Genomic DNA, 18,097 nt, shown 5'->3' on the forward strand with positions numbered 1-18,097 from the left:
TCTACGATGAGTAGGCATGTTAGGATTTGATTGAGTTAGGATTCAATGAAGGCGATGATCATTAAATTGAATGAGTTAAGTGTCTATGTGTTTAGGATAACCGATGAGGACCCTAATTGCATGATTGAACCTTAGTTATTTGTGAAGATGTTACGGCATGAACCTTAGGGAGATTAGAACTTGGTTTTCGTTGGCTTTATATTACTTGTTTTGGTAATGGCTTGTGTGTTGGTTGGTTGATCACACGTATATATCAGTCAGGTTTTACTTTTTTTTGTTCTTAATCCTTTTTAATCGAAACTTTTAAACTCTTGTGGATTCGTGTTATATGATTGTGATTCAGTCTCTGGTCGGATCTCTGATTTGTAACGGTACCCTCTTAGTTTATACTACTAACGATGCTTACAGAGTTAATATTGATGTCGAGTAATCGAACCGATCACCTACGTACCATTTGCAGTCCCCTATAGCCCTCCTCTGCAGCCTCTGCACGGCCCCTCCGCAGGCCCTGCCTGTCTCCCCTATAGCCCCCCGCACGGTACCCCTGTAGCTCCTTCTAGGCACCATGCCTCGGCCCTGCAGCCCCGCATTATTTCATTGTCTTTTACCATTTTTGATCAAATGACAATGTGCTTACTTTTTGGCACATACTCCAGTTCCTCATGTGATGTTTATATATCTTGACCTAAGACTACTGGTCTCTATATTCTTGTTTATGGATATGTTAAAGAGACATTGAGTACATAGCTAAAAGAATTTAAAGCTATTAATGGATTCAGTTTTTAATCCATTGTGACTACGATGACTAGATCATCACATAGAATCAAAGAGTAATGTAATGCTCTAAAGTTTAAATGTCTTATGGCATTATAATTCAAGTTACATGTTTCTATGCATCAAGAGAGAAATTGAACCTAAGAATTAGTTTTGCTATAGTAGTTGTCTGCGCTGATGAATTAACAAAGAGAATCATGAATTAAATTGGTGAGACAATAAGCTACTTGAAGGAAATATTTGTGCTAACATTATTTATCACCTCGAAACTCATTGCGAAAGAGTTCTTATGTATCGCTTCTAATGACGAAGTGCATCTCAAGAGTCGAAATAGTGTGAATTGTATTATTTCACGATACTATGATTCAGAATAATGAATCGATGATTTGCATAGGCTATTTTGAGCAAAGATGTTACACAGATCACTATAATTCCTCCAAAATAATGGAGACGTAATATATACATTAAAAAGTGCATAAACCTCCCTCTGATCTTTAATTAGCTACGCTCATTACTCAAGCGTATTCTTTAGCAAATTTTAGGAGTGACATACACCCTCCTACACTAAAAAGAATGAGATATAAGATGGAAGCCTAGATTGGCTTATCATGATTCACTTTGAGGATAAAGTATATTGTGGTGATACATTATATCATGACAAAACTCAAGCCATAACACGTTGATGTTATGGAGCACCCAAACAATGACAAAAAGTGTGAAAAACCTAAAATTCTAAAATTTCCAGATTGCGGACTTGTCATTGTGAGGACCGGTTCACCTATTTTTAGGTGGGCTATTGGGGTATTACTTGTGGCCACTGATTCTTAACATCCAAGGCTATTTACTCATAAAATGTTAGGGCATTTGGAGACCTGAAATACGATGAACCACTCGACACAAGTGGTCATTGACCTCCCGCTAGTATTCTGGTCGGTTCGGTGCTTTTCTGAGCAGTTCTGGTAGTGAGGCCGGTTGTATTAGATTCCTAACGCCCATTTTTACTTGTTCCTAAAATTCGGTTGCATTTACTTGTTAATGTGCCAAAGCTTCCAACGCTAAACCATTGATTCGAACCACAAGCTATTATAGCGTGTCTTGTTTTATGATATCCATCTACACCACCATCATTGACGTTATGGTTGTAACGGTTTACATGTTAGTGTTTTAAATATAACGATATGCATGGTTGTTAACGGATTATGTTAACGGTTTATCGTCCACATATTTTATGTTCCAAATTAGCCTCCACAAACGTATAATGATGGGTTATTTGATGTTGAATGTTGTCTTTGTCTAAGACATAAGCTTCCACATATGTCCGCTTATATAACGACCTTAACAGGCGATCTCATTTAGTCACTTTTGATTAGCCAGTCTCCATGTTGTTAGGGGGAGAGAAGAATAAGTTTGTTCAAGGTAAACAACTTGATTTTGTCGTGATTTGTCCTACTGTTCCTCATCATGTTCCTACTAAGTCCCATAAATTGAAGTGACGATATTGGATTTATATGCTGCAACTATACCTGTAAAGATTGATGTTCGACAAATGGACATGTAGTCACTCTTCATTGGTGACATGGTGACTATTAATGTGGTAGATGGTGTCACTAGGCCGTGGTTCTCACGAAAGTCTAAAAAGACCACTTGGTTCGATAATACTTGTTGAATTTGAGTTATGGCACACCTTGATCTATGATCTATGATACTTAGTTGTTTTTTTCTTTGATGATGGTTATCATTGGGGGATGCCTCAATGTCAATACCAATCTAAAGAGAGATCTCGAAGAATGACGATGTTGAATGAGTTTGATGTCGAACTATACATGCTCAGTTGAAGCAAAATTCCAACATTGTAAATTGGTCTACATGGAAAGTGCTATTCTGCCGGATTAGATAGAGATGTCAGACCGGTAAGTGACCAAGTTGCCTCTGTCGCCACTTGAAAAGCCATAGGATCCAGTTTAAACAAAGAGATAGGTCATTGGTCAGATAATGTCAACACCGCAAATGTAAACCCTATTAGTTATATCTTTGTTAGGCTTAGTGAGAAAGAGAAGAGCTTAAACTCACCTTTTAGCGCAAGGTCTCTCAAAATATGCCCTGGAATCAAATATGAGAAGGTTTGCTCTCATAATGGCCAGTTAGGTGGTTTCCAAAACAAGTGAATTTGCAGCTGTGGTCACAAATCATCTCTGTTGTGACTAAGTTAAGAGATGTAGATAAAGATCCTAAATGGATTGGTTTTGACCTAATTCAAGTACTTCTAGACCATGGAGCGCGTTAACTTGATTAAGGTATGGATATTAAAATGAAGTGTAATAGACTCTTGATGAACTAAGAGCAGAATGCTGCATTTCTGAAGCTCCTTGCTCAAAGCTTAAGGCTCACCATCCTGACCATTCATTCAAATCTTTTTGATTGGATAATACATGAGAATTCACTTAGAAGACTTTCAATGATTATTGCATGGGATAGATGTTGAACATCCCACAACCCCATATTTATTCTACAGAATGGATGAGTAGAAGTGACAATTAAGCGGTTATAGCTTATAGCATGGGCCTTCTTTACGCATAAGTATTTTACCCATAACTGTCTGGGGATATGCAATATTACATGCAGCCATACTTTATAATGAAAGGATCTGGGGATTACTAGGTCTTGAAAGTGATGACCGTTATTGATTGGTTATCTAAGGGTCAAAAGGACATTAGCTAATGTTTACAAATATTTCATGAATAAGTCGAAGAAATGAGAAGACATGTTTCCGCTGTGTGAGCGACAAATAAGTTTTACGAGATGAACCCTCCATTTAAAAGTATGATATGTGTATGCATGTACTTGTTGTATTATACTTGATTCGACATCTCATTCGGTTTAAACTCGTAAAGCCAATATGATGGCTGAGTGCGCTCACACATATGTCATTGATTGATCACATCACATTTATGACATCAAATGCTATATCATAACACAAAAGACACTTTAATGAAGCGATGTCAAAATCTGCCCAAATTCGTAGGTCAACTTCAACGAGACCTATAGGGCAACTCACTCGTTGGAAAATGGTGATTATGGTACCACTGAAAAGATCTATGTGTCTGCTTTCTAGAGACACCAACCATTTGAACATATCATTTATATTGAGTTGGTTAAAATTGTTTTAGAAAAATAGGTTGGATTTGTCCAGAACCTATAACTGAGTCAATTTCGACTGAGCCTTGTGATCAGCTCATAATGAACTAGGTTGTGAGCACATACCACTGGAAAAGCCACATGTGTGTACTTTCCAGAACTTTTAACAATTCATTTATACCTATTGTATCGAAGATGTTATGACTATTTAAATGCGTCAAGGTTATACCACGAGCGAATTTGTTTTTCATTACAAACTCTTGTTTTGAGTTGTTATTCAATTTTCTTTCTTTTGATCCATGTATAGATAAGTGTACATGTATGATTTAAGAATTTTTGGGAGATTTGATATTCAAATCATTGGCTCATTGCTATTTTTTTAAGAATGTGAAAAGTGTTTGTATACGCTATTTATCTAAACTTCGAGATTGAGTTACCAATCAAGGAGAGTTGTTTTGCAGACTTCAGGGTGAGTCTATACCACATGTTATCTTCAATTGTAGTTGGTGTTTTGTGCTTTTTTTGTTTTGCTTGACAAGGTTTTCACCAAGGCAACAGTATTGCACTATGACACATTGGGATCGCGATACATGGGAGAGTGTTGTTGGAGAATTACTCTCTGTATCTTCATGTGTATCTTAACCTAATTAGTATAGGCTAGTCTAGATAAGGAATGATATATAATCCCTAATTCTACGAGATACTCAATGTAATGCATATATAAAGATCCTCATATCAATGAATAAAGATGATGTTTTTCCATATTCTGATGCATATTACATTCTTCTGTAACAACTATACAAATGTTCATAAAACAATTCGTTTCCTTTGAACTAATGCAAAGAGGAAGAAGCTTGAATCAAATTGTTTGTTGTCAATTTTATGTATCACACTATCATCCATGCATATCCATTGTCACACTCTTCGGTATCTACCAATAAAATTTGTTGTTGAGATTGATTTCTTAAATCTTTTCTTATTATAAGTAAATAAATGCTATCTAACATATAGGTATATGCATATAAACCAACGTGTCTAACATATGGGTTGTAAATAAAAGTAAAATCTATTAGCTAGGTCAAGAACTTAAACTTAAACTTAAACTTTAAAATTTTTATTTTCATTAATATCTACCTTTGATTTAGATTACAAATAAAAGAACAAAAAAGAAATAGTTAGTGCAAATTGTTGAAGATAACAACATTAACTGAGCACTAAAAGCAAAAAAATATGCGTTTAAGATAGAAAACTTAAATTACCCAAGAATGAGTTTTGCATTCATTATTTAAAATATATTAATATTTTGAATTTATTAATATATGTAAAGTAATTTCCATAATTCTAGCAATATTGATGACTTAAGAAAAACTCCCAAAATCATGAAAAAATACCTTAATTGTAGATCTAAACTAGATTTAATTCTAATAGTTGACAAATCAAATTTTAAATAGTGGCAATGTAATTATGCTAAAAACAGATGACAATATATCATCATAATTTACAATAATTATAGTGTAAATTGAATTAAATTTATGAACGGGCTTATTCTAAAAGGGTGTCAAAAAATTGGGTATAAAACGAATTACCCTTTTTTTATTTTAAGTTCTTGGTTATATATGTAAATAGACCATGTATTATTTCAATTCTTTTATGACATTTGTTGACTTTTATCCCAGATTCACTATGTAAAATCCTAATAAAAATATTGATCATTCTTTCTGTCTATGTCAGCAAATGATATATGTAGTCATAATTGGATGGATGTATATGAAACAACCTCATGGAAAAAGTAGTATAACAAAATATGGCTTAGGGAATTTGGTCATTGCTCATAATCCTGAAACTTGCATATATATATATATATATATATATATATATATATATATATATAATATTCAGAGTGAAGTTTTAATTTGGCACATTTTTCGGTTAAATTTTTTCACTATAAGTGATTCAATATTTAGGTATGCTTTTCAAGATAATCTCTACAAATTTTCATCTAATTCACTATTTAATATTTACATATGTTATTCAAGATCATCTCCACAAATTTTGACCGAAAAGTGTGCCAAAATTGGAACTTCACTCTTTAATTTTAGAATGAAGCTTCACTCTGAATATAGACTATATATATATATAGACATGCAAATCTGCAAAAATTGGCATTTATTAATCTCGATAATTGAAGCAAGTCACATACATAATGATTTATATATCTGGTAACATCAATGAAATAAATGAGAATTTGAACTAAATGTGAAATCAGATAGACAGAACTACCAATCATACACAAAATTAATCAAAAGAATGCAGGAAGTGATGCTATTGCTAGGCCAACAAAGACTGCCGTGATGGATTTAGCAGCAGTTGAAGGTCCACTGTCTGTTAGGTTTCCTGGTGAAGCAGAAGGTCCTTGTGGTGCTAGCTCCGAACCACCTGCATGGCATCATTAAGGTCAGTTTCTTATTAGACTACTGCATATATGTTTTTTTTTAATTTATATCGATATATTACTCAATAATCTCATATTTATAATATATATAATATGGTATGTTTTACCAAAAATACACATATGGATCGATGTGATTAATAACATTACCAGGTGCGTTAGCACTACTAGGCCCTTCAGAAGCCATGGGAGCTTCCACTGGAATTCCAAGAACTGTACGTTAAGATCAGAAAACAAGGTTAACATACGTACGTACATGCACTAGTTGAAATCCAAGTGGTTCTATAATAAATCTGTCATGTACTTTTTCAATTACTTGGCATCTACTTCTCCAACAGTAAGTAGATATGAAATTAAGAAAGACACCTTATGTGACTATGACACCATAGTGTTATTGTCTGTGAGGACGCCAGAGATGCAACATGTGTTTGGATTTACTTAGATAAATTTGAGTAGCATTACATGTATACAATTAATTTACAAATACTCAAAAATAGATACATATATGGTGGACAGAAAAACAGAAAGCATGTGACTGATGTGAGGCAACTGGGTTTTGTTTTATTGCTCATATATTCAGTATTGGTAGACAAGTGATATGATAAATTGGTAGTAGCTAGGAACCTTTAATGTGAGTAATGAGTAATGTTCGAGAGAGCATTGAAACCACCACAAAAAGGGGATCATGCGGCCGGTGGTGGCAAGCATTGCAAAACGATAGACTACTGCTTACTGCTTACTGCTTACTGCTTACTGCTTACTGCTTACTGCTTACATACTGTGGTATAGCAACTAACTAACCCAGCTTGCTCCACACACACACACACACACACATATATATATATATATATGCAATCATCCATATAGTAATACATGCTATATTAATCCTATAAATATATATATGTCATACTGCTATGTCAAGGTTAGATTAGCTTCTGTAACCAATTTACTAATTAATATGTAAGTTAATGATCACTAACATTTTGTTGTTTAATCCGGAACCAAGTATGCTGAAAATGGTTTATAGACAAATCAGTGACGGATCCAGAATTAGAAAATGGGATATGCTAATTTATGCAAGGTTCTTGGGCAAAAAAAGGCCAAATTTTTTTTGGTAGGCTAATTCATGCAAGGTTCAAGGATGGGTTTAATACTTTAATTTGTTAAAGAATGCATACGTACCATACTAATTCTAAGTAATCTGACCCTCACTAGTCACCATGCACGTTCCTTTTCAAGTACAAATCCATATGTTAATTAAACTGGATGCATATAAACAATTAAAAATTGTGATTGAAAAATCTATTGAGCTCCGTAAACAAAGTAACAGAGATCGATACACGTAAACAAATCAATGCTAAATGTGAAATAAAATAACCCTAAGATCTATCTTACTCCGTACTACATTAGGAATGAAATTAAAGAAAACATAATAAAAATGAGAACCGAAATGAAGGAAATGGAGAAGGGACATACGTGCACAGTCGCTAGTAGGAGGGGTTTCAACTTTGCAGACAGAAGGGAGATCAAGAGCTCTGTTCAGGTCGATTTCAATGCCGTAGCTGCTGGTGCTGTTCTTCTGAAGCAAGTAACACAAGCACACGGGGTTTCTGTTCACCAGCGACGCCAGCTCTGGGCAGCAAGCCTTGTCCGGCTTCGTCAAGTTGCTTCCTTCCTCCACGTACGTCAGGCAGTCTGCCATCGTCATCAACTCCGAGATGCAGTCCGTCGACGCCTCCGGAGCCGGGGCGGGAGCCTGCGCCGAGACACCGCAGCCATGGAATGCGAGCATGAAAAACACGGCGAAGGTGGCAAGAAATGGTGAAGTAGTCATTTTGTTTGATGAAGTAGGCATTTTGTTGAGGTGAAGCAAGAGGATGGATGGGAGTGTTTGAAATGGTGAAGAGGTAGGTGAAGGTGTGTGGAGGTTAAATAATGGGGTTATGGCAATGGGGGGTTGGATATATAGTGAGAAGGCTAGCTGGGTATTCAAAGGGGATTTGCAAATTCTTGCTAAGTAGCCGAAATCATAAATAAAAGGGTCTCAACCGCCACCCATTCCTGGCCTGGGATCAAACGTCAATAAATTTCACCCTCTTACTCATTGGCTCGTTAATGGGTTCGGTGATGGGATGATGATGATGATAATGAGTGAGAAGTGAGAACACTGCACTTGTTTTCTGTCCTTCAAGGACGGGAGTATTATTTCCCTCTCCTTTTTGGGTCCACATACACCCGCAGTGCATTTCTTTCTTCGATTATATAACAATGAGTGATCTGAAAAATTTGCCGATGAGCTTTTCTTTTTCTTTTAACCAGTTATTAGCTAGCATTGTAAATTAAACGTGCAAGCTATCTAACAATATGTATAATTAGTCACGCCAATAATGGTCCAACATAGATACATCCATAAACATTAATTATTCTGTAATATGCATGCAACACTCATTTAATTTACTGTGACAATAGTGAGAAATGAATCGAGAAGGTTTGCTCAAGTAGCAGATAACAGTGGTCATGATGGTGAAATGAGTTAGCTCAAATGATAAAAGCACCATTAATTAGGAAGTAGATTAATTATTAAGTTTTGGATTCGAATCACTAACGGGGTACGTAGGTGCTTTGATTTCTTTTAACAAATGAAAAAAATAAAATAATAACAGTGATCGATCATGATGTAACCATGCAAACATTAAGAAAAATAAGAAGAAAACCGGATCCATATTTTCTTCAAGATCTTATGATAGAAAGACGCACGCAAGCGAGTGGTGGTCCGGCATGCGTGTCAAAACACAGGTCTACTTCAATTTGTCATCTTCGAATGAGATGGAAGTTGATGTGCGCACGTTCAAAAAAAAAAGTAACACTTCCATATGCATTTGCAGCCTCACTAATTAGTAGTTTCTTCTTCGTCTAGACTCTTTACAAAACATGCTTGCTTCCCACACCATTCAATTTTTTGACACATTTCTCTCAACTGTTTATCACGTTTCTTTGAACTAGAGTCACAATTATTTATGATCTAAGAAGCACGGAAGCTTGCCTGCAGTCGCGCTTCGCGCTTCAGAAGCGGAAGCGCGCCGGAAGCGTCTGGAAGCGGTCGGAAGCGCGATTCCGAGAAAAAGGTGGTTTGGAAGCGATATGGAAGCGCGAGCTTCCAAATTAGAAGCGTCAAATAGGGTGGAAGGAAGCGTGGGTTCCCTCTAGCCTCCCCGTCTCTTACCAGTGTCAACAGACTCAACACTACTTTCATCCGGCTAAATTCCAGTGTCAGGGTAATAGACTAATAATCAGGGTTTGTTCTTCACCTACAAATCGATCAAGGCTCTAGAACCGTTGCTCGGGTAACTGGGTAAGTTTGGAAAACAGAATCAGCTTCTGTCAGCAATTTGGGTAACCAATCCTCCGGCGTACTCTCAAGAACCCATCGCCGCCGCCGATGCCCCCATCTCTCCTCCCCCTCCTCTTCCTCTTCCAATCGACCAAACCCCACCACCCAAGACTCCTTTCGTCCCGGCCCTCTTCGTCATTGGCGACTCATCCGTCGACTCCGGCACCAACAACATCCTAGGGACCTTCGCACGCGCCGACCACCTCCCCTACGGCCGTGACTTCGACAATCGACACGCACCAGCCCACTGGGAGGTTCTCCAACGGCATAATCCCTGTCGATTATCTCGGTATTCTCTTCTTTTCTTGATTACAATCAAATCTTTAGTCTTTGTTATCATCTGGGTTCTTCAAACCCCAAACTGCCCAGGACCTATAACTCAAGGACTTTCGTCGAACATGTTATGAGGGTTTGATGAAGATGGGTTTTGGATTATGAGGGTTTACTAACTTTTGTGTTGAATTTTGGATCAACGTTGCGGCTTGGGCTTCCTTTTGTACCCAGCTTTCTTGGGCAGACTGGTAGATTGGAAGATATGCTTCATGAGTTCATGGTTTGAACTTTGCTTCTGCTGCTGCTGGAATCATATTCACCAGTGGGTCAAAATTGGTATGCCTAATCTTTCTCTTTTTAGTTTTATTTTTTATTATTAATTGTGAACCACAAAGCTTTCAACTCGTATTGGTTATGCAAGTAATGTAAAATTTTAAGGCAAGAGTTGAGATTATAGCATTTCAATGTAGAAATGTGATTAAACTGTGAAATGGTGTTTCATGGTTTTAAAATTGTGAAGGAGCTTGAGTAGAATTGATGACCTTTTATTGCCATGGAATCTAGAGGTTCATAGCTTATACTTTTTCTTTCAGAGCCAACTTGTTTCATTGTCTCAGCAAATTTTACAGATACTTATTGCTAAAGATTATTGTATTGTGTTGGGAATTTGATTCAAAGGTACAATGGAGTTAATGGTTTTCGAAATGTGAAGGTATTTAAGTAGAATTGATGTGGTTCACTACTCTTCACATCTAGAAGTTAATAGCTTAGAGTACTGTTTCGTTCAGGGTCAACATGTTTCTGCTGCAAATCTAAGTGAAGCAGGAAATCAAGGTGAGGTGATTTCCTACTCTATGATGATTGATGGTTTCTAGTAGTTCCCAGTTTGAATCTAAGTGATTGCTTTAAAGGTCTTAATTACTTTTGGTTTTCTGCTGCACACAGAACTTGTACATCATTAATGTCAGGAAGGTGGTTGTGATGGGTCTGCCTCCTATAGGTTGTGCTCCTCACTACTTATGTGAGTACAAAGTGAAGGATGGACAATGTGTTGAGGAGATAAACAACATGGTAATGGAGTTCAACTTTGTCATGAGGTATATGATTGGGGAGCTAAATGAAGAGCTTCCATATTCTGTGTAGTTTTGGATTATATATCTATAGATTACAGAAATGCAATATGGAAGATTAAAGGAGTTTGTGACCATTTTTACTGTGTAGTCATATAAGTTTAATCATTCTGCATATTTAGTTGCTAGATAAATTCCAAATTACACTTTTAGTTGCTGGATGTGTGAATTCATTACATATATATATGGTGTTTTTGTAATATTATATATACATGTTAATATCTTTAATTATATATTATTTTATTCCGCGCTTCCGAAACGTCCCCGCTTCCAAGAAATTTTGAAAAAAAACGCTTCCGCGCTTCCAAACGCTTCGCTTCCACGTCCCCGCTTCCGATTCCATGCAGCCTAGTTTATGATACCTTAATACGTACCGATCTGTTATGTTAGCCAGCCACTTTCCAAGGTACGGTGATGATCGAGAGTCGCAACCCTAATAGCTAGGCTATTTACTCAGTGGACCCAAATTGTCCAAGGTTATTGTTAGCATAATCAGCACTCAGTTTAAGACTACTGATAGAGTTCGTGACCACTTAATTTGATTTGTCGATCAGCTTTACACGCTTGAAATTCTCCAACACTTGTCTACTCCAACTGTTATCAACAGCAATGGGAGGGAACTAGTATACGTACACCATCAATTCCAAAAGGAATTAATTAGTCAAAAAAAAAAATAACTGAAAGCCTCGTTGATAAAATCAGGGGTAGACTCTGGCCATGGAGCTAGGTTTCTTAGATACGTACGTATTGTAGAACTATAATCTCTTTGTCACAAGTCCAAATAAGAGGATATGTAATTTGCTAATAATGAACATACATGATTAGTAATCATTCGGTCAAGACCAAATCACCAAAATTGGCGGGGCTTCTAAGACAACATCGATCTTTGGCTTCTAAACCATCTCTGCTCTGGATCAAGATCCAAAGCTACGCTCAGCATAAGAAGTTCCCAATATGTTGTTTCATGCACTGAACCTGTTTTTCTACGTACTCTTGTAATTAAAATTATTTTAAACATATATATATGTATAAACTAAATTAATGATGATATATACTAGTCCGATGTCGATCAATTGCATACTTGACGTTTTGGTTTCAGCCGTATATATGCTTGTATATCCTAATGTTTTAAAAGACTAAGACGTAGCCGAGACGTTTTTAGAAGAATCTCATCAAGGCGTAAGCCTTGAGGCAAAAGGCGTAAGCCTTATTTATGAATTCTTATACTTGTGCATTCATTAATCTTATATGTAGTCTTATATATAACATGATTTGTAACCAAAATAGACATGATAAATTGTTATTCCTTCATAACAAATACATATCAAAACCATGTAATTAATCAAATCACCTTGCATAACATAAATCCATATATTAAAGTACTAACTAGTCTTGAAAAAACAAGAACAATGTTTGAACTAGTTTCAATCTTCAAAATCGTCATCATTATCAATTAGAATATCACCAATTAAATCATCACCAAAGATCATCATCACCATAACCTCCAACACTGACACATCCAACAATATCATCTCCAACACCAATATAGGTTTGCTAGAGGGAATTGGTAATGGTGGTCTTTCTAAAGTTTCAATCTCAAAACCTAAAAGACTTTGTCCAAAAAAAAAATAGTTTTTTAAATAAAAAAATTGTCTATAAAAAAAAATCTTTGAACTAAATTTTTTTTTTAGGCCTTCGCCTTTCACGCCTCAAACCGCACCTTGAAATTCCTTTCGCGCCTCGGCGCCTAGACAACTAAGGCTAAGGCCTTATAACCTATGCCTTGCGCCTTTTACGCCTTGAGGCGCGCCTCAAGCGCGTTTTTTAAACATTGGTATATCCTACCACAGTCGACCGAAGAGGCGAATATATAGTACGTAGAAATTAGTTGGAAGACGTTTTGAAGTTTTAAGGTTTATGAATGAAAAGTTTGTTCTAGCTTGTATTGCAGTTGCATACGCCATAACTATCTGAATAGAGTAAGCTAGCTTAGCTTGTGACTCTTGTTTAATTAATACTTCACTAAATTCAATTTTGTTTTTTGTTTTTTTGTTTTAAAAGAATCATTCTTGATTACTTTTATTAGTTATCGGCCGGATCGATCAAGGATAAATACTTATGCGGCGAATATATGCTCGATGCCTACGTACAAGTTGAAACTAATATTTTCATACATGCATGCATATATGTATACTGCTAGCTGCTGAAGCCTTCTTAATATTATATGTATCTTCGGAACTTCAACATCCCTAATTTCATAATAATAAAATTTTAAATTTGTGGATGCTAAAACTCTGATATAACTTTAATAAATGAAATTACGTTATAGCAACTGAATATATTTTCTAAGTTTAACAAAACACTTAGTTTACAAACTGTAACAACACGTAATTACATGAGTGTAAGTTGTACAGTAGTCAACTCTCACAAGTCCTCACCAAAAAAAGAAAATGAACAGAAGCAAAAACAGCACCTTGATGTAACACTGCTCACTTATTCCGCCTCTACTACTACAATGTACCTGCAGTGCTACCTCTGCACCAATAATGGTACACTAGGATTGTAAACACAACCTGGTCAACTACAAAGCTGGTATGAGTAAACTAAAAGTAATACTTAAGGATAATGTTACATATTTCTAAACTCAGAAATATATATATAACAACATTATCATCACAACACTAATAATGTCACACGCAACTAATGCCACAACAAATGCCACATATCCCAACACAAGTCTAATCACAATTCACAATCACATCGCAACACATGCAGAACATTCAAGTTGCACCCAGAAGATTGGAAGTAATACTAGAGTGATAGGAATACAAAGTGTGTGATTGATACCCGGAAGTTGACGTTGCATGTGTACTAATCCAAAGTTATAAACGATTTTGATACTTGGGAGTTGATTAATTGTTTGTTCTTTGTCACCTTCACCGATTATTGCCTAGATTTGGTTAGACTTGTGCCTTTGAATATGTTAATTTCTTTATGTGATACGTAATTGGATGATGAATTGATATGTTAGATTTCGAATGAGGCTGAGGCTTAGTTCGAATGTGTTAAAGTGTCATTGAGTTAGGAACCTTGGGAGGAACTTAACTACATAACCGATTTTAAGATGTATAATGAACCTTACGACATGAACTTAAATGAGATTAGATTTCGTTACCTTTGTTCTTATATTATTTTTTGGTAATTCCTTATGTGTTGGTTAGTTGATCACATGTATATATTAGTTTAGGTTTATTTTCTGTTTGATCCAAAATATATCTCAAATATTTTAAACTCTTATGAATTCGTTGTTAAATGTTTGTGATTCTTTGCCCTGAATGGATCCCCGATTTGTGAACGATACTCTCTTTCTTTATTCTACTAACGATGCTTACAGGGTTAATATTGATCTCGAGTAATTGAACCGATCAAATGACGCCTTAAACACTACTCATCATCCTAAAGCCATTTAAGCCAAAACACCATCTTCCTTTCATTACATTCGATCCAAAGCGCTACGCCTAGGATTGCCATTCAAGTTGAAGCCGTGCTGCCTTGTTTTGATACCGCTAAGGAGATTTAAAAAGTGTAACTCGTTAGTTCTTCACTTATGTTTTCGGTTTGGATTCTTTGTGTGATGTTGTGCTTATGTTTTTGGCTAGTTCCGAATTTGTAGAATACTCGCATGTAGTTTACGATTTTGCAAGATGTTATAAAGTAGTTCTGATTTTATTTTCTATGATTTCTAAGTAGATGTCGTGAGTTTATAATTCAATGATTTAACGATTCTCTTTCTTGTGCGTTAATTATATGTGATTCAAGGCGCTAAGTTAGTTTTGCATATAGGATTCTTAAGTGTTTTTGTTAACTTCTTAAAGTTAGTAAGTGACATGCTTGACTTGTTAGTAATCACTAGGAATTAACCATGATCCATTGTTATTTAAGATGCGATAAGTAATTAGATAAGAGATGAATCAATGAAGTGGTAAGATTGAGAATGACATGTTACTTTGTAATTTCTAAGCGCTAAGATAGGATTACCAGGTCATGTTTCGAGTTAGGAATGCGCTAAGTAACCTAGTTCGGCATTAGGTTGTTTTTTGTTCACTCAATACTTGTCCGCTAAGGCTCGGTGTTTGCATAGGATGAGATTATGATTTTGAAGCTACTTGTGACGATTTGTTTGGTGATGTTTATGTGTTGATCCCCGGTTTGTGAACGATACCCTCTTACTTTATACTACTAACGATGCTTACAAGGATAATATGGATCTCGAGTAATCGAACCGATCAAATGGCGCCGTTGCCGGGGATCTATCTTTATGGATCCTAATGTTTTAATTTCGAATTCACTGTTCATATTGTAAAGTTGTATATGTTTTTCTTACTTTGTTCTAACATATAGTAATTTTATCTTAGGTTATTATTTTTGATGATTGAATGAATGATTGTTGTAGGTTGTAAATTAAATGGAATAGGTAAAGTCTATTTTGTTAATATTAGCCTTAATCCCTCATGTTTTCTTCAAACGTTTTTGCATGAGGTTGAGGGCGGTTTTTATTAACACTTGGAGATTTGTCTAACACCCAAGTTTATTTTCAGCTGAGTAAGGGGCACGCTCTTTCATTACTCTGGTGTATGGGACCAAAATTGGATCTCAGAGAACTATTGACTGACATACATCTCGATGATGGAGTCGATAAGGGGCTTACCCTCCGTAGTTCAACAAATGATTCCTACCATGTTTACTATCTATAAATTAGCTATCCGGCCTTCTGAAACAACGATTCAGACTTGTGTATAGGCATCCATACTTAGGCCGCACGTCCACCTTGGTTTACAACTTAGAATCAAACGATCATTTAATTATTTGAGTGCAACTTAAAAATGTTGAAGCATGAAATCGATTGAAAAGTAACTTATAAAAAAATATTTAGTTGAGAAATTAAAACGAACTTAAACTTAAGTGTTAACGTAGTGATAATACTTGATGTGATACGTTGTATTCCTTGTAGATGAGATACGCCGTACTCCTTGTCCCTTTCCTGTCACAAGCGGTACACGTCGTCAAAGTAGAGACCACAGTGGCGTGGTCTTCAACTCTCCGACGCTCAAGTTAGGATGATGGTAATTTATGCAGAGTAACTGTAGAGGATGTAGTGTGCTTACCTTATGAGGTCAAGGGTTTGATATTTTATTATTGAGTTGAGGTAGATCATTTACCTATCTTTCGGTGTGGGACGAGGTCCGATTAAGGTGTTCTCTGGAGTCTTCTTTGAGATGCGCGTGAGGGCGTGTCCGTAGTTAGTTTGGGCCGCGGGGAGGCCCATTGCGTAGCTAGTGCGGCTGACTCGCTGTTAGTATTGTAAGATTGGGCTATTTATTAGCCTTAATGCGCTGATAGTTGTGTTGATTATGGCGGGCATAAGCCTATGCCAACAAGTCCCCCCAAGTTCCCAGTCTAGGGAGGTAATTTCTTGACTGGGGAGTTAATATTTAAGCATTTCGCCATAATCAGCGGTGGGTCCCATAGACCCTCTCGTAGTCCCCCCACTCCCCGGTTAAGGAATGCCGAGTTGGTGATGATGTAATGAGCCGTCTCGAACCTCTTTGCGTGTTGGTTGGTTTATGTGCTTTCGTTGTAGCAGAGTAAATCTTTATGCGTAGTACGTTTGATCGCTATTTCTGGGCGGCCGTCATAGCGTAGTGGATTCTTACGCGTAGGACATCTTTTATCGCTATCTTTGAGCGTAGTGCGTCCGTCACAGCGTAGTAAGTTCTTACGCGTAGGACGTCTTTTACCGCTATCTGTGAGCGTAGTGCGTCCGTCATAGCGTAGTAAGTTCTTACGCGTAGGACGTCTTTTATCGTTGTCTTTGAGCGTAGTGCGTCCGTCATAGCGTAGCAAGTTCTTACGTGTAGGACGTCTTTTATCGCTGTCTTTGAGCATAGTGTTGTAGGCTGAGAGCAGCGCAATTCGCGCTGTGGGCAGCACGTGTCGTGCATGCATTAGGCGGACGTGCCGTGAACGATTCAATTTCGTGGGAGGTGACGTTATCCGAGAAGACAATTATTGCGTGCAGTTAATGCGTATGTAACCGAAACTTTGCCTCGGTAACTCATGCCATGTAGCGATATCTGGAGCGATGTCTCTTGGGTCGACGGCTAAGATAAGAGTAACGGCTTTCTGGATCTGACGGTTAAGGAGTGCTTTTGGGGAATCAACGGGCGAGATGTGGTATGAAGTTTACTATAAAAGGGTGAAAGGGATATGATGGCTGTCATTATCGACAGTTCCAAGTTTTCGAATTTTAAAAATCTCACGTTCCCCCTCCTTTGCTCTCGTCTTTTTTCCTTCAAGCTTTGGACGGAAACATATCAGGATCTTTGTGTAAATCGGCTTTTTGAGGTATGTTTCTGATCGGAATCTCTTTTATACGTCTTGTGGTTTTGGTTGTTTGTTGGTGGATTTGTGGTTATATGGTAAATCAGTGGTTGTGGGTTTGGGTTTTTCCGGCAAATTGGTAGATTTTAGGTCTGTTTATTCTTTGGATGGGTGTTTTCCGGCTAAGTGGGTTGTTTGTGTGGGTGGTGTTGATGAGTTTTGGCCACTAACTGGGTTTGATGTTCTTCGTGTTCTTTGTGTTCTTCAAGTTCTTAAAACTCTTTCTTGCGAGGCTCGTAGGAGAGATCTAATTAACTTTCTGACTTCTAGTTTTAGGTTGTTCGCCTTTGACTTTGGTGTTGCTTGCTGCGGCGTAATGCCTAGGATAAATATACTAACTGACAGCGATTTCGCACCTGCAGAGGGAAGTTGGTCCGCGTCGTCATCCTCTGGGTCGTGGACGAGTGAATTGGAGGCCAACTATTTGAACTTGGTGCGACTAAGCGGTGGGAACGACTCACGCTGTGAAGATCGTGCTTCTGTCTTTGCAAGGGTGCTAGCGAA

The 18,097-nt window shown here is 37.0% G+C and overlaps 1 protein-coding gene across 2 annotated transcripts; it reads right to left on the reverse strand.

Moving 5' to 3' along the window:
- Positions 1-6,100: 6,100 nt before the first annotated feature.
- Positions 6,101-8,470, reverse strand: LOC126787841 (non-specific lipid transfer protein GPI-anchored 2-like). Of its 2 annotated transcripts, none has more exons than XM_050513755.1 (3): positions 7,835-8,470; positions 6,509-6,568; positions 6,101-6,345 (listed from the first exon to the last, which is right to left on the reverse strand). In XM_050513755.1, exons 1-3 carry the CDS (start codon positions 8,211-8,213, stop codon positions 6,209-6,211), a joined length of 576 nt encoding a protein of 191 aa, XP_050369712.1. In that variant the 5' UTR covers positions 8,214-8,470; the 3' UTR covers positions 6,101-6,208. The 2 variants fall into 2 exon arrangements, with proteins under 2 accessions (XP_050369712.1, XP_050369711.1); XM_050513754.1 differs by having other exon boundaries at positions 6,509-6,571.
- Between the last annotated feature and the right edge of the window lie 9,627 nt (positions 8,471-18,097).

The sequence above is a fragment of the Argentina anserina genome, chromosome 3 (genome assembly GCF_933775445.1).
Source record: "Argentina anserina chromosome 3, drPotAnse1.1, whole genome shotgun sequence".
Classification (NCBI taxonomy): domain Eukaryota; kingdom Viridiplantae; phylum Streptophyta; class Magnoliopsida; order Rosales; family Rosaceae; genus Argentina; species Argentina anserina.

What these genes read in the sequence shown, in the direction of transcription:
- LOC126787841 (XM_050513754.1), bottom strand. Translation starts at nt 8,213, where the DNA reads ATGCCTACTTCATCAAACAAAATGACTACTTCACCATTTCTTGCCACC. An exon ending in TCCTACTAGCGACTGTGCAC is followed by an intron (nt 6,572 to 7,834) that starts GTATGTCCCTTC and finishes CTTAACGTACAG; the next exon opens with TTCTTGGAATTCCAGTGGAA. An exon ending in TAGTAGTGCTAACGCACCTG is followed by an intron (nt 6,346 to 6,508) that starts GTAATGTTATTA and finishes GATGCCATGCAG; the next exon opens with GTGGTTCGGAGCTAGCACCA.